This window comes from Miscanthus floridulus, chromosome 16 (assembly GCF_019320115.1).
Source record: "Miscanthus floridulus cultivar M001 chromosome 16, ASM1932011v1, whole genome shotgun sequence".
Taxonomy (NCBI): Eukaryota; Viridiplantae; Streptophyta; class Magnoliopsida; order Poales; family Poaceae; genus Miscanthus; species Miscanthus floridulus.
Genome location: NC_089595.1, coordinates 104,001,956 through 104,017,792, shown reverse-complemented (window position 1 = coordinate 104,017,792; position 15,837 = coordinate 104,001,956). Strand labels below are relative to the sequence as shown.

The window sequence follows — 15,837 nt, the reverse complement described above, 5'->3', positions numbered from 1 at the left end:
CACTGATCTTTATCCACTGGGAATTGCTTGTTCTGAGACTGTTGCATGGGACCCTTTCAGATGACTTGGAGGAAGAGCTGTTATTATAGTTCTTTTTCTTATCTTTTAGGTAGTTGACAGTACCACCTTGTGAAACTTTTATTCTTTCCTCCTCCTGCACACACATGGCTATGAGCTTTTCTAAATCCCATTTTTCAGGCTGTATGTTGTAATTAACAACAAAGGTGTCAAATTCTTTGGGCAAAGAAGCAAAAATCAAATGAATAAGAAACTCATCCTTGAGTGCCAAATCTATTGGTTTGAGCTTAGATGCCAGATTGCTCATTCTCAGTATGTGCTCTCTAATGCCACTGCCGCCACCAGAGTACCTTTCTGTAACCAGCTGCTTGATCAGCTGGGTTGCATATGTCTTTGAAGAGCCAGTGAACTGACTCTTTATTCTTTCTAGGTACTCTGTAACCGTGTCACAGTCTGGAATTGAGTCCACTATTGCAGGCTCAATTGTATTCTTTATCACAGCCAAACATTTCTTATTGACTTGTGACCCACTTTCTATTTTCAAGGTCAAAAGACATCTTTACGGGAGCAAAGTCCCGCTCTCTGTTCTGCCATAGCAGCATCAGTCTCATCTGTCTCCCTCACCGGTGCCACAGGTTCTTTGGGACACGGTGTGGTGACAACCCAGTCCTACCTCAGCGAGGATGAAAGTCAGGTCTATCTTTTTCTTCCACTCAATATAGTTATCATCCTTTTAGAGTGAAGATCTCTTTGATACAACTCATTAAGTTGTATCCTCCTGAAAACACAATTCAAATAGTGTGAGAACATAAATAATAACAACAATTGCATGCCTTAGTTCAACGTTGGTCAAAATTAAAACATACAATTGTTTTATACATTAAATCTACATCACCGTTGGGCAGAAATAGAAATAATGCATAATCATTAAAATTATAATATTGCTATTAACAACGTTGGTCAGAAAAATAACAATATCATAATCAACTCATATTTATCTCTTGGCTCTTAAAATCAAATTCTCCCGTTGGTTCGAATTTAATTAAAAGTCCATAATAACTTTAAATACGCAGCGGAAACTTTAATAAATCTCATAATTCAATTATAGAATACAATTTTATAATAAACTAAATCAGAGACATAAATGTTAATAGTATTCACTGTAGTTCTGGTTAAACTTAAACTCGTTTGACTCACATGAATCTCATAGCAGCATTTTGTTTGAACGGGGGTAACACCCTGATGGGCCACTAGCCAGCATGGGTGGCCATCACGTACAGTGGCGAAGCTACGTGGACTCATCGGGGTGGGTCGACCCCAACGGTTCTTCCGTCGCTCTTTATATCCAGGATTTTTTTACCGGCAAAGACCCCAATAAAAAATATATCGGGCCCTGGTAGATTGGCAGTCCAACAGGCTACAGCACCAAAAGTCCGTATCCTCATCTCCCAACCCATTAGTGATCAATCGATCCATTCGCATCAGCATCCCAGAAGGCCATACTTGCATACTTTCCTTGCCCTTTTCTTCCGACCGCCGCTACAGGCTGTCGCTGGTCGCCCTTTCGACTTCGTGATTCTCATCTTCTCACAGCGCAAATCCTCCTGGCGGTGATTGCAGATTGTTTGCCTGGCCGGCCGCCGGACGGAATACGAGTGACGACTTGCCGACGGCCTCTAGAGAGAAGTTCTCTACTCATCTCCTGTCTCTCAAGCACCTCGACGAGCTGAGGTAAGTTTCGATACCCAATCTTCAATTGGTAGTTAACGATAAAGTATGAACCATGAGGTCTTAGGGTTTTATTTTTCAGCTATATAATTTGAACTAAAAAACAGTTAGTACATGGTGTTGCATGGGATCTTCGTGTCCCCTTTCCTTGGCCTCGGCACGTGGTTCCAGCAAGAGCACTCAGACCCGTCCATGTTTGAGATGACGCATGGGCAGACTGCGTGGGACCTGAACGACCACAACCCTGCCTTCCGGCAAGCTATTCAACCAGGGGATGGTCTGCGACAGCAGCTTCATCATGGACATCGTCATCAAGGAGTGTGGCGACGTCTTCCAGGGGCTGAGCTCCCTTGTCGACGTCGCTGGGGGGCTCGGAGGGGCGGCCATGGCCATCTCGACCGCGTTCCTGGATGTCCAGTGCAGCGTGCTGGATCTCCCGCATATCGCCGCCAATGCTCCAGCTAGCACCAGTGTGAAGTATATTGCTGGTGACATGTTTGAGAGCGTTGCCACCGGCAGACGCCGTCTTCCTTAAGGTAACATCGCCCGTTAGACTAGGGAATCCCAGTCCCCTTATCTTTTCCTTTTTGTTGCAGAAGGCTTATCGAGTATGATCAAGCACGCTGAGGAGAGTGGAGAGCTGCAGGGGATCCTGAGTTTCTCATCTTCTATTCGCTGATGATTCTTTAATCCTTATGCATGCTGATAAAAGTAATGCGGATTGCCTCGAGGAATTTACTAGACAGATATTGTCTAAATTCCGGTCAATTGTTGAGCGAGAACAAGTCAAGTATTTTTTTCTCTAGGAAACACAGAAACTGATGTGAAGTCAGAGGTACGTGAATCGCTGAATATTATGAGTGAATTCCCTTAATGACAAATATTTGGGTTTACCTGCATTAGTAGGAGCAGACAGAAGTGATTGTTTTCACCACCTCATTGATAGAATTGTTCAGAGAGTTGGTGGATGGAAGGAGAAACTGCTAAGTATGGGTGGAAAGGAGGTTTTAATTAAATCCATCGCCCAAGCTATGCCAACATATGCGATGATAGTTTTCAAAATCCCAAAAAAATATGCAAAGGGATGACGAACGCTATATCGCATTTTTGGTGGGGTGATGACGATGAAAAGAGAAGGATTCATTGGCAAGCTTGGTGGAAATTATGTGTTCCAAAGGGTAAAGGAGGCATGGGCTTTAGGGATTTTCATAGCTTCAATTTACATGTTTGCCAAGCAAGTCTGGAGACTGCTATGTGATCCAGACTCCCTATGTGCAAGGGTCTTGAGAGGAAAATATTACCCTGAATGGTAAGTTGCTTCAAGCAAGGATGAGGAGCGGGAATTCATTTACATGGCAAAGCATATTAGAAGGCCTCGAATGTTTCAAACTCGGATATATTTGGCGAGTCGGAGAATGTACACAAATAAACATATGGAACGATAACTGGATTCCAAGTAGCCACAATATGAAAGTGCTGACTCCTCGAGGTAATATTTTAGTCTCAACGGTGGATAAACTTATTAATCCGATTAATGGTCGATGGGATAAAGAGCTGATTAGATCCCTTTTCTGGTCTGTGGATGTGCACCGTACCCTCCAAATTCCAATTGCCCCTATGCGGGAGGAATTGATTGCATGGCACTTCAATCGGAACGGCTTATTCTCACTGAAATCGGCCTACATTGTCAATGGAGTCATAGCTTTGGAAACAATGTGCAGCATGTGGCGGTGAGTGGATTGGGGGTGACTCCAGTTTGGCGGCAGCTATGGAACCTAGCGCTACCTAGCAAAATCAAAATCTTTGCCTGGCGTGTATTTCATGGGTGTATCCCAGTGCTTTGTTATTTTGGCAAACAAACATATCATGAATTCAGGAACATGTCCTATGTGTCAATCGGATGCTGAAGACATAAGGCATGCCGTTGTTTGCTTGTTCTCGGGCTAGAGAGGTGTGGAGTGCACTCAGTAATTGGTAGCAAATTCAAGCGCTAGTGGCATAGGATAGACCTGGCTCAGTTATTCTACAAGAAGCAATCAGAAGGGGAGGGTGAGCTGTGCAGTGGAGTAATATTGGCCTGCCCGAGATTATTTTGACAGGATGCTGGTATATCTGGTGGCAGCGAAGACAGATAGTTCATGGAGAAGATATTCAATCACCACCAAGGTCAGCCCTGTCCATTGTAGTGATCACGTCAAACAATAACGTGGCGACCAAACAAAGTGTTGTGATCAACAAGGGCTGGTGGAAACCGCCAGAGGGTATCTTGATGATCAATGTTGATGCTGGGTTTAATGAGATCTCAGGATCAGGAAGCACAGGCGCTGTAATCAGAGACTCCACAGGCGGGTTTATCGTTGCTTCACATAGCTACATTCCACATATCGTGGATGCGGCCATGGCGGAAGCTGCAGCTCTGAGAGATGGAATTCTACTGGCGCAGCAGATCGATTGTAGTCGCGTGGAGTTCCAATCAGATTGTATGGAAGTCGTCACAACAATGCAAGAGGGAGGTTTCTCGGCCACGGCAGCAGGGACGATATATGATGAATGCGAGCAATATTGGAATGATTTTAATGTTATATCTATTAGTCATTGTATCAGGGAGTGTAACTCTGTTGCTCATGAGTTAGCTAGGCAAGTTTTGGTAGGCAAAAGCTCTCTTGTTTGGATAGATGACCCCCCCCCCCTACCTTCATTCTGCAAATGTTTGTAAGAGATGTAACCGTTTGTCGAATGAATAAAGTTGGCTGTAAGAATTCAAAAAAAAAAACATCGTCCGTTACTAGTATTGTTTTTTAATTGTTTGATTTGGCACCTCTTTATTTATTTATTTATTTATCTGCTTTCAGTGGGTTTTGCATGACTGGGGCGATGCAGGAGGAAAGGTCATAATCCTAGATAAGGTTATTGGGGGCCAATCGTCAAACATTAAGCACAAAAGTGACTCAGGTCTTGTTTGATCTCTTCATCATGTTTGTCAACGGCGTTGAGCGAGACGAACAAGAGTGGAAGAAGATCATTTTCGAAGCTGGATTTAGCGATTACAAAATCATAGCCGTTCTCGGCTGGTATTAAAGCCGGTTGAAGCTGTTTTGTTGTGAGAGAAGAAAACAGTAGATTCTAGCTGATAAGGCGGCTTATAAGTTCAAGCGAACAGGCCGTTGGTGTTCGATCCATCATTGAGGTCTACCCATAATTGTTTGGTGAATAAGTGTTTCCTTTTTTTGGTAATAGGTTGTTCTTGTCAACTTCACAGTCACAACTCACAATAGGGAAGATGATTGCATCAAAGAAAGCCACGAAGAAGACGACGAAAGAGTCTAGATAAAATATCGTATCTTATTTATTTCAGATTTTTTTCATGTGTAATTTGAGAATGTACTGTCCTTAATTTTAATATAATTTTCTCTTCCCTTCGCAAAAAAATATAGTCACAATAAGTGGCTTGCCTCGTTGTGGTGATCAATCTTTCTTGTGCTGCCAAGCATAGGATTTAACTAGGCTTGATCTATTTTTCTAATTAAATCAACAAAATCCCAAGCCCTATGTTTAATGTTAGAAGTTAAGTGCATTAATTCCACATGAAACAGATTAAAGGAGTTCAGCCAAATTTTAAGAGTACTTTTTGTTGCACAGATTATGATATTGAAAAAAAGGCGGTACACTCACTCGTCGAGCCAAGCCAAGGTATGTGACGTGAATGTGACACAGGTCAAGACATGATATTGATAATGTTACAATTATACTAATTAGATACTACTCAATAGAACGTAAATTATCCTTGGAGTCACGTAAAATAACCTTCATAGGTATCAAGCGTCTAACTGCAAAAAAAATGAGGGCCAAAACATATTAGCTTACAAAACTAGAGGTGTTGGAAAGCTGCTTCTGTTTCTATAAAACTCTAGGTACCAAACTATTAAAAATAGGACCTAAAACTAATTCTTTTTCAACAAGTTTGGACCTCGGCTTGATTTATATAAAAAAAGCAAGGGTTCTTGGACTGATTTTATTCAACTAAAATCAAATAAATCATAATGCCAAGATTAAATGCTAGGTTCAATAAAATCTTAGTCGTGCACAAAGATTTGACTTGACTTAGCTTAAATAGTGATTCGTTTGTGCACGTGTTGTCAAGTTGAGAGAGACGGAGACGCGCGACACGTGCATGCTGAGCCGAGCCAAGCCATGGCGTGGCGTGGCATTGCACGCGCTCAGGCTCGGGCTGCCACGACAAGATGTGGTGCGTGGTGAGCTAATTTTATCACTTGTCTGATTAACGGTGGATTGATTGTGGTTGATGGCTGGATTTGTAACGGGCTTGGTAACTCCTGTGTGCCTTGGTGATATTCAGGTTCATTATCTACTTTTCACCTTCCACCGTCAGCGCTTACAAAAGAGGTGCTCACCGGGAGAATAGGGCTCCGAAACCACCTACTATCGTCCTATTCGTTTGAGCTTAGTCAGAACTACTTTTCAGTCATAGAATAGTATTTTTCTCTCACAACATTTCAACACAAGCCAAATTTTAGCATCAGCGAACATGGTGGTATATCTATTTGGATGTACGAGCAATTAGGTTTTTGAGAGCGCTTCATGTAACTGCTTCCTCTCTCTGTTCCTAGCAACTTCTCAATACCTGACATGAGGCAAACGGGAACGACTACATGATGTCATTTCTGCATTGCATCGAGCACGAACAACTATCACTCTGTTCGCTTGATCGTATCAGTTAGTCTTATCAGTCATGATACAATGTTTTTTTTTCATACCAAAACAGTATCAGCCGGCTTATAAGTCACGTAAACGATCGAGCCAACAGGTATGATCGTTGAATCCGCTATGTCAATCACTAGGAATAGCGTCACAAGTGCCTTTCGCACAGGTCCTGTCTCTAGGTGTACTTCTGCAAGTACTATTGCTTTGTTTTTCACCCATATGGTCAGTACTATATTAAAATTTATATGAATATCTAAGAGCATCAACGCGCAACATGTGATCAGATGGAGATTGATCGAACAATGATCGAGTGGGGTTGGGGCAGAATCCTATGCTCCGTGAGATCAGATAATTAGATGCTTTCAGCATGTTCGCTTGTTCGTATACGATCGTGGATTATAAGTTATAATAGTATTTTTCTCTCACACCAAACTAATTAACAGTAAATAATCTACGATCGTTTACGACGAAACGAACATGTTGTTTATAGACTCCTACAATTGCAAGTACGGTGTTCGCAGCCAAAATAGACAGGCCCACACAAAATGCGAGCACCGGATAGAGTATTTTGACTTTTACCTCTAAAAAAACCTCACGCCCTATATAAATATAGAGGTACCAACCGATTGAGGTATCAATCGATCGAAATACAAAAAACAATATACTATTTTTTAAAATAGTTTTTCCAAACCCTGTATCAGGTGTTTTGTACAAGTTTCTCAACGGGTTTTATGGGCATTCTAGATAATTTCACTGATCCTATAAAAATGCTATAAGTGTGTCTTCCCGATGTATTTTCCTGAAGATGTTCATGGATCTCCTCGATGAAAAAAACAAACAGCGGACAGTCCGGCCACGTGCTTTTTTCTAATCATCAGTAGTCAGCGAGTTCCAGTACTACAGTACAGATTGTGCTCAGGTTTTCAATGGATTTCACAATCACTGGACGGTCCAGTGCTCAGGCTTTTAACAGCACTTGACCATCACTGGGCGGTCCGGTGACAAGGTTTTCAACAGCACTTACCGATCTGTGATCCGCACATAACGGCTTTCACCATCATCGGACGGTCCGGTCCTCAGGTTTTCAACAGAACTTGACCGATCTGTGATCCGCACGGGGAAATAGCCGGACGACCGAAGTTCAAAACAACGGCTGAAGATCAGGATTTTGCCAGTCACGCATGCCTGCCAGAAATCGCATGCATGGATCTTAACTTCGCAAGGGAGGATGTGTAGCAACATGAGTACTATTCATACCAGAAAAACGCCAAATTACAGGCAGGACTGAAGACTACCGACTACGTCGGACATATTGTGGTTTTGTCCAGATAGTCCATAGTCCAACACTATGGAAATGACAGAAGGATTACATAAATCTAACTACTATACACACTAAGTAAAACATCATCATATTCCCAAGGGAGCAGCGCAGAGAGCATGCAGAGCACCGGGCTTAGAATGGCCGTGCCCAAACAAGTCTAGCACCCGGGGAGTTTGCTGGCCCGATTCGTAGTTCCCTTCTTTCACACCACCTCCCTCTGTTCCAAGGATCTTCTCAGTCAAGGAGAAACCAAAAAGTTTACAGCTGCTTCGCCCGATGCCATTGTTGACCAATCCAGAGTTAGCAATACTTGCAGGCGCTGAGGCTTCAGTTATGTCGAGAGGTTCGCTTCCATTTTCGCTCACTCTTTGCTGCTGCATGGATGGCCATGGTTCAGCTTCTCTCTGTAATGCAATGGATGAGTACCTGCTGCCATATGCTTCTTCACGGTTGGTCACACCATCTAGCTCAGCATGTGGTACCATGGTTTGGTTAAACATAAGAACAGAAGAGGGAGAATGCACTGCTGCGGCTGGCAGATTAAACTGCTGGAGACCATATCCTCGACTTGCAGCTGATCTCTGCACATAATCAAATGATCGAAGCCTGCCATTCTGTTTGCCAGCATTGAAAGCAGCTCTCATGAAAGAAGGAACCACCTGAGACATTTCTTGACCTTGCAAGACCTCTGAGAATTTGACAGATTCAATGAAACCTAGGGGCTGGTAAGCAAACCCAGTGGCATTTAGGTGTTGATGGCCACTCATTGCATCATTCATCTTGCAGTTCCACACATCAGCAGAGAATCTCCTTCCATAAAAGCCTTGACATCTGGGGGTATCTGATGAATGAGAGCATGCAACGCCATGAATCCTAGAGTGCACCAATTCTTGACCTTGCAAGACCCGGTGGAAACGTTCAGCTTCCACAGAGTCTGGACGACCATTTCCATCTACATATTTCATGCAAATAGTTAAATGGACCTGACTAAAGAAACTTTTTAGCTATGAATCTGTATTAGTTTCATGCTATGGAACCTACCCAGAATTGGTGCGTCCAAATCACCTTGGGGGAAGCACAACTTTGTTCGCTTCGAAACAGAAGATGAAAGACAGTGATTAACTGAAACTGAGCTGCCAACACTCTCGATGTCCCATGGAGATACTCTATTCTGGTGGCTGTACTTAGTATCACCATCCCACTTTACCTGTAAATCATGCAAACAGATGAGAAGAAGGAAAGTCAAGTACCCCCAAGACATACATTAAGTCGAAATAAGTACTAACTCACTTAAACAATATATCCATTTCTATTTATATTGCGTAGGAGGTTAGATTATAAAAGCACCAAGAATCTAAACACCATCTCACCATATTTAAGCATAGTTGTGGACCATATTAGATTTGGGTACACAGACCACTCTAGGTTACACTTTTCCTACCCCACATATATATAGCCAGGTTGGGTTCAACCTTAATGATGATCCTACTTCCACCCAAAAAATCAGCAAGTGGAAGATCAAAGTTTACCAACTTGTTGAAGTTCATTGCAAGCTAGTCAGGTCGAATTCAGTGGGTTAAAGGTATCAGTAGTACACCACAATTAAGAACGAGAGGAAAATCTGGCTATGGCTCAGGACGTCTAAAATGCATACCAGGAGAGATTTCCATTTTGATCCAGGCCAGCGTATGGGATCAACTTCACTAATACCTGAGATCAATCCAAAGGACCTACAAACATAGAAGACAATTCAAGATACTGTTGTACATGGAAAAATGATTTCCAAAGTTAAAAGAATGTAGACCTCTCGTTAGCATCTTCATTCTCGCAACCAACTTTAAACCTGGTTCCAATTGAAAAAGGATAGTTCAAGCCTTTCAAGAACTTGCAATACGGCACAATAAATTCTGATGCACTAACCCTATTTAAGGACAAAACACTGTCATTAGTTAAATAAAACTATACTAATACTCAAAGTAGACATTGTTTTTTGGAGGTTGCATGTTCCTTAAAATTTACAAATGCGCATGAGTTAAGCAGTACAGACAAATGTGCATTCACAAAATAAAAATACAGCACTAATTCAAGGCATGTCAGGCATCACTAGGTGACCTTGGAGGTGCAGAGATCCAAATTTTGAAGACCACTTAACTGGGCTACCCAATAAATTTTTCTGTGAGAAAGTGAAAAAAAGATTACAGAAGCTGAAGAATTATGAACTTGCAAAGAACTGTATGGTTGTATCTACCCCTGTGCAGTTCACAGTGACTAACTAGAATCTAATGATCCTACTGTGCACCAGTAAACAGACCTTGGGTTGAAACAGACGTGAAATACACTTCTGTTGTCCAAAGAACTGGCCACAGCAGACAGCATAAGTAGCTTCGAATCAGTACAGTTGACAGCTTCAAGTAGAGCTTCATTTTTCAGTTGTACTGCTCTCCTCACACCCAATCTTAGCTCACCATCATTACCTCTGTATGTCAAAGGAATGAACACAAATGAGAAGTGGAAACCACTCAAGTTGGTTCGTATAGCACATTGCCAACATGCTTACCTAAGAAACAAGACTGCGTCCCCTGAGACTAGTTTCTTCTTATTGATAAATGAACTCCATCCAGTTGTCAGAAGATGCCTACGAGGTTGACCTGAAATTGAAGAAAAAGCTTTAGCTCTAATCTAACAAACTTTTAGCGCTAATCTAACTCTTTGGGCCTTGTGTTTTGCCCCAAGTTCTGACAAGCATCGACAGATAACAGGACCAGGCGGAACAAATTATGAAACTTAGCACACTGTCAGAAAGGAAGGCGGAAAGTGCTTCCACATGAGCCATCAACAGATTCCCTAGTTAATACAACTGGCAGTAACTTCTAATACTACTCAATACTCTTCCCAAATTTCATTTCTTACCTTACCGACCCAACAATTCCTTTCTACAAATCAAAACAATAGGAAAGACTCCTACAGTGCATACATCAGTGATCTAACCAATTGAATACTTGCCACAATAAAATGAACTCTTGCTTTAGAAACTGAAACACATGAACTCTTTTTAGTCCAACAATAAACATGCTCCATACTAATACTGACCCAATTTCACCCACTAGTTCAGGCCCATACCATTTACCAAGCATAACACAACGTTACATGGGGAAAAGTAGCGCACATTCACTTTCCATGTGAAGCATGAAGAAGCATACGCCATATAGATGTTGCATTAGCAATTATAAATTCTAATACAAATTAGACCTTCAATGTAGGAGTACTCCAAAATACTAGACCATGTGTTGGTACCTCTATAGATATGACGGAACCTCCATTTCACGCCATGCAAATCCTTGGCAACAAGCTCTTGGGAAGGCCTAAGCTGCTCATAGTCCTAGAAGAAAAAGATGAAACAGGAATTGGTTAGAGCAGCATTTCAACCTAATCTGGGATTAAGAGCAAACTAAAGTCTGTTCCATGTGTATCACCAATGGTGGAAAGCAGTCCTCTGCAGCCCGCCGAGGAACAGAGAATCCCCCATGTGTGCTTGTATCAGAAGCTGTGAGTGTCTTGCAGAACATGTGCGATGTGAGCTTCTTTTCTCCATCACCATCCTCTTGCTCACCATTCTTCTCTTCAGTTTCACCATCATGGATGTTTCGGCCAAACATCTGGGTCCAAATAAACAATGTTTCTAGAGACCTATGGGAGAAAGTTTTCTTGTTTCCAACCACACAGCATGCAAGATACCTATTTCATCCATTGTCCATTACAATGAGGTGCCGAAATAAGCTATGATCGATTCTCCTAGTAGTACAGTACTAGTAAGCAACTAGTACTAACACCAAGAACGAAGCAATGCCTCCAAAATTAAGTTATAACAAAGTAATCCCAAGGGGGAAAAAAAGGACTACTACTACAGTAAGGAATGGTTTGTTACTGTGACTGATATCAAATTATCAAGCCGTAAGTCACCAAAGTGAAACCAAGCATTAATATTAATAATAAGGAAAACAGGAAAAGGACCAACGCCTAAGCACTAACTCTAAATCGATGTGACACTGTACTCTTGACTCCAATTCAATCACTTCGAAAAAAAAGTCAAATTGGCTAGGTCCTCCACGTTTCGTTCCGTTACCAAAAAAAAAAAAAATACTCTAGTGATATCTAGCTGAAACGCTCTGGCAAAATGCAAACTGCAGAAGGAACAGGAAAAGAAGTCAATGGAACAGATACCATATCCAACATTCCCAGTAGAAAACTAGAAATCAATCAAACAATTTGGCCGAAAACACTGCGCCCCCACCGCGAGCTACAAACTTGTTCGAAGGGATGGAAGGGCGGCACTCACCTTATCCTCCGCCACCAGCGCAAGCCGAGCGTACACCTCGTCCGTCGCCGCATCCGCCTGCACGCACACGCAGTCACGCACCGGCGTCAGAAACAAAACAAAACCAAACCAAATCAGCAGTCGTGCAGCACGACGCAAGGTTGGACCAACTCACGCGTAGCTCGACGTCGACGACGCGACACACCACGTGCGGCGGCACGCGCGCCGCCGCCGCAAGGGCCGGCAGCTCCCCACCGTCGCAGTCGCCCCCGCCGGCCTCGAGGTGCGCCTGAGGCAGGTACACCACGGCGCTGCCCCGCCGCGGCAGCGCCACCCCAGCCCCCGCGCACGCGTGCCACAGCTCCGCGCACACCGCGCCGCCCGCCGGCTCGTCCAACTCCACGGTGTTGAGATCAATCCCCATCTCTCTCTCCCGCCTTCTAATGGGGTCCGTCCGTCGGCCTACCCGCGGCGGCACGTTAATGGCAGGCAGGCAGCAACCTCCGAAGCGAAGAAGCGGACGGCGTATAGGTGAGGCGGGCGGGGCAGATAAATCGGCGGAGGCGGCAGTGGCATTAATGCGCTTGTCCCCCCGGAGGCGCCGCTCCCGCCGAGGCTGGGCAGTGCCCCGTCCCCCACGCCCCTGCGCCAGAGCCAGAGCCAGAGCCCACCACCGCAGTCCGCAGCGCAGCGGCTTCGATGCGTGCGGGCCGCGGCTCCTGTTCCCGCCACGCCCGCTGCGGCAGCACGGCAGTCAGCAGTGGCCGTGGCGACTTTATGGTGGGGGCCAGGGCCGTGGCGATGGGGCAGCCGGGCTTTTGGCTCGGCTCTGGGTGGTTTTGGTGGGGTTTCTTCCCATCGGGCGCCGCGGCACAGCGTCCGTAGGCGCGGAACCGTTGGTGCCGTGCCGAGCCGTGCCGTAACGGCCGCCGGACGGGACTGTTCCCGCACAGGGAGGCCCGGTGTCTGCTCCTCTCGCCGCCTCGGGCGTCGGGACCGGCTATAAGGCACCGTTTAGTTCCACCCAAAAACAAAAAATTTTTGCATAGTAACCGTTATGGCACATGCATAGAGTATTAACTGTAGACGAAAAAAAAACTAATTACACAGTTAGTCGAGAAATCGTGAGACGAATCTTTTAAGCCTAAATAGTCTATAATTGGACAATTTTTACCAAATACAAACGAAAGTGCTACAGTAGCCAAAAGCCAAAAATTTTCGGAACTAAACACGCCCTAAATCGAAGAAAAGGTGGCTTTTGCTCCGCGTTCGCTCGTTTGCCATCGTTGTTTGGTGCTTTTTGCGTTGCTTGTGTGCTGTGCGCCTGTGCGTGCTGCTTTCGAAAATAACGGCCCCGGCGGCAGCGCCGCGCTCCGGAAAGGCGGAGGAGGTTTTTGCTTCGTTTTACCGGCAGATTTACCTTTATTTTTTTCCCATGAAGGGGTCGTTTACGGGATTTCCATAGGAAAAAATGAAGGAAAGAAAAACGTAGGAAAGAAAGATGAGCAGGGTGTTTGGTCAAAGGAATCGGACAGAGCTTTTCCTCTAAAACACTGTAGCGGCCAGCGAGAGAGGATTTTCTGTTATAAATTCCTGTATTATAAATTTTTGTGTTCTAAATAGTCTAAATTTTCTGTTCCTGTGTTTTAAAATCTCGTAGTTTTTCACTTTTCATTATATTTTATTTCTACGTTTTTTTTTCTATTCCTGCGTTTTAGATTTCTTCATTCCAAACCGACCCACGGGTAGATTTGCTTTTGGCAAATGGAATCTATTGTTTGTCTTTTGCCAGGGAGAACGCAAATACGCAATCAAGTGGTCTCATTTTATAATTGTCATCAAATCGAGCAGCAGGTAAACGGTGGAGTAGTTACTTTTGTCTTTCATACGGGAACCACTGGATGAGGAGAGTGGGCCGAACCTCGGCTCCGTTCGGTTGAAATTATGGCGGCCGATTTGTATAGCTAATTTATTGTGAGAGAAAAATATTGTTTTATGGCAGAAAGTATAGAGTTAATTCTGGCTTATTTAAGTTTAAGCGAATAGAGCCCTCGTTACAGATTTGTTATGGATATAGATGGCCATTCAGACCACCCGGCCCGGCACGACACGCGCCCTGGCTCGGCATGGCCCGTATGGTGCAGCGGGCCGTGCCGTGCTAGTCCACGGGTGGCACCAATGGCCCAAGCACGGCCCTAAAGCCCTCAAGCCGTGTCGTGCCGTGCCCGCCCGACTAGGCCAACAGACGACCTTGATGCCGTATGTTACACGGTCAACAATAGATCTATATGGGCATGTAAACCTAAAATATGTAATGAAGATATAAAATTAGCCTCCAACAAACTATCTATACGGGAGACCCATTTTGGGTTCACAAAACTCAAATATGAGTATCCTCTCTACTTAAAATCATTTACAGAAAGAATTCTTTTTTAGGTCCTGTTGTCAAAGAAAATGTCGAAACGGATATTGAACCCTTTAACTATGGTACTGTCCAAAGGTAAAATGGGTAGATGTTATTGTTGGAGAAAGTGTTACGAGGGAACAGGACACGCCCCCACCTGCCACCTGGTTGCGTTTTCTGGGCAGAGAAGAGAGCCCAGGGATACGGATACAGATACAGCCGAGTTGCACAAGTGTTTAGCCGAAACAGCCAAGTAGGCCCCGGTCGAGTACGAGTCATGCGCACCACCAGCGGCGTCTGCGTCTTGTCAGGAACACGGCGACCCGACCGCAAAATCGCCCGTCTACTGCGCCGCCGTCGCCCAGCCCGGCGCATCAAGCGAGCCCAAGTGCCCAACGGCCCAACGCGATGCTCTTCGAGGCAACGCCATAAAAGCGGCGGCAGCCGCTCCATCGCGTCGCTTTTGTGGCGACTGCGCGGTCAGCCGGCGCCGGGTCCGCCTGCCTGCGCAGCGCAGCGCGCCTGTGCCACGGCCGGGCCAGCAGCCGAGCAGCGCCTCGGCCGGGCGCTCGACCCCTTGCTTTCGCTCCTTTCCTCTCGCCGGGCGTCAGACAACCGGGCCCATTCGGCGGAGGGGAGGAGGAGACCTTTGCCGTGCGGGCGGCGAGTTCCTTTCTGGTGGGGGCGCGTCGCGTCAGACGACATGACGGCACGCAGCAGCAGCAGCAGGGAGAGAGGCCGCGCGGCTTTCACGGGGGGCGGTGTCGCCCACCCGGCGCGCGCTTGCTGCTGCTGCTCTGCTTTTTTCCGGGAGTGCGCGCTGCGTCCAGCCGTCTTTGCTCGGCTCTGACCTCTGCCCTGCAGGTCTGGCGATGTTCACGTGGCGTGGCCCGCCCGTGATACGAGTGACACGACCGCTTTTACATGACACGCTATAGCATTTTCATTGTTATTTAATGATTAATGTCTAATCATAATTTAATTAAGTTTAAAGAATTCGTTTGATGGGCCTCACTGGCGGCTGCCACTCCTGTTGACGACCGGTCAATGCAGCAGTGCTTCTGCCTCGGCGACCGTGACCGATACTGTAGTCGTGCTCAGTGATGTGACGCTCGAAGAGAGAAGGGCCCGTCGGTGGCTTTTCTGGGGCCGTCAAGGGGTGAACCATGAAATACCTGTGGGCTGTGGTGAGCCCCAGCGAGCCCGGGAGTTTCCGCTTCAGCTGGCCGTTTACTGTAGTCGTTACTGCTCTCCGGGAGCCCTTGATGCTGCATGGATGTCAGGAGCTGGGCCGCTTGATGGGCTTCCAAGCTGGGCCGGGACAGGAGC

At 45.4% G+C, this 15,837-nt stretch overlaps 1 protein-coding gene and 1 pseudogene across 2 annotated transcripts; one reads left to right on the top strand and one right to left on the bottom strand.

Annotated features, from left to right (window-relative positions):
• Positions 1-1,860: 1,860 nt before the first annotated feature.
• LOC136512469 (O-methyltransferase ZRP4-like) lies at positions 1,861-4,945 on the top strand (annotated as a pseudogene).
• A 2,754-nt stretch (positions 4,946-7,699) lies between these two features.
• On the bottom strand, positions 7,700-12,896 carry LOC136512467 (auxin response factor 14-like). 2 transcript variants are annotated; one of them, XM_066506424.1, is made up of 10 exons: positions 12,280-12,896; positions 12,126-12,182; positions 11,263-11,445; positions 11,084-11,168; positions 10,347-10,437; positions 10,101-10,265; positions 9,594-9,632; positions 9,444-9,519; positions 8,831-8,996; positions 7,700-8,741 (listed from the first exon to the last, which is right to left on the bottom strand). In XM_066506424.1, the coding sequence occupies exons 1-10, from the start codon at positions 12,526-12,528 to the stop codon at positions 7,876-7,878; spliced, it is 1,977 nt and encodes a 658-aa protein (XP_066362521.1). In that variant the 5' UTR covers positions 12,529-12,896; the 3' UTR covers positions 7,700-7,875. The 2 variants fall into 2 exon arrangements, with proteins under 2 accessions (XP_066362521.1, XP_066362520.1); XM_066506423.1 differs by having other exon boundaries at positions 9,594-9,710; positions 12,280-12,893.
• Positions 12,897-15,837: the final 2,941 nt, after the last annotated feature.

What these genes read in the sequence shown, in the direction of transcription:
- LOC136512467 (XM_066506423.1), bottom strand. Translation starts at nt 12,528, where the DNA reads ATGGGGATTGATCTCAACACCGTGGAGTTGGACGAGCCGGCGGGCGGC. An exon ending in GTTCCGTCATATCTATAGAG is followed by an intron (nt 10,438 to 11,083) that starts GTACCAACACAT and finishes CTTCAATTTCAG; the next exon opens with GTCAACCTCGTAGGCATCTT. An exon ending in CACGTCTGTTTCAACCCAAG is followed by an intron (nt 9,711 to 10,100) that starts GTCTGTTTACTG and finishes GTCCTTAAATAG; the next exon opens with GGTTAGTGCATCAGAATTTA.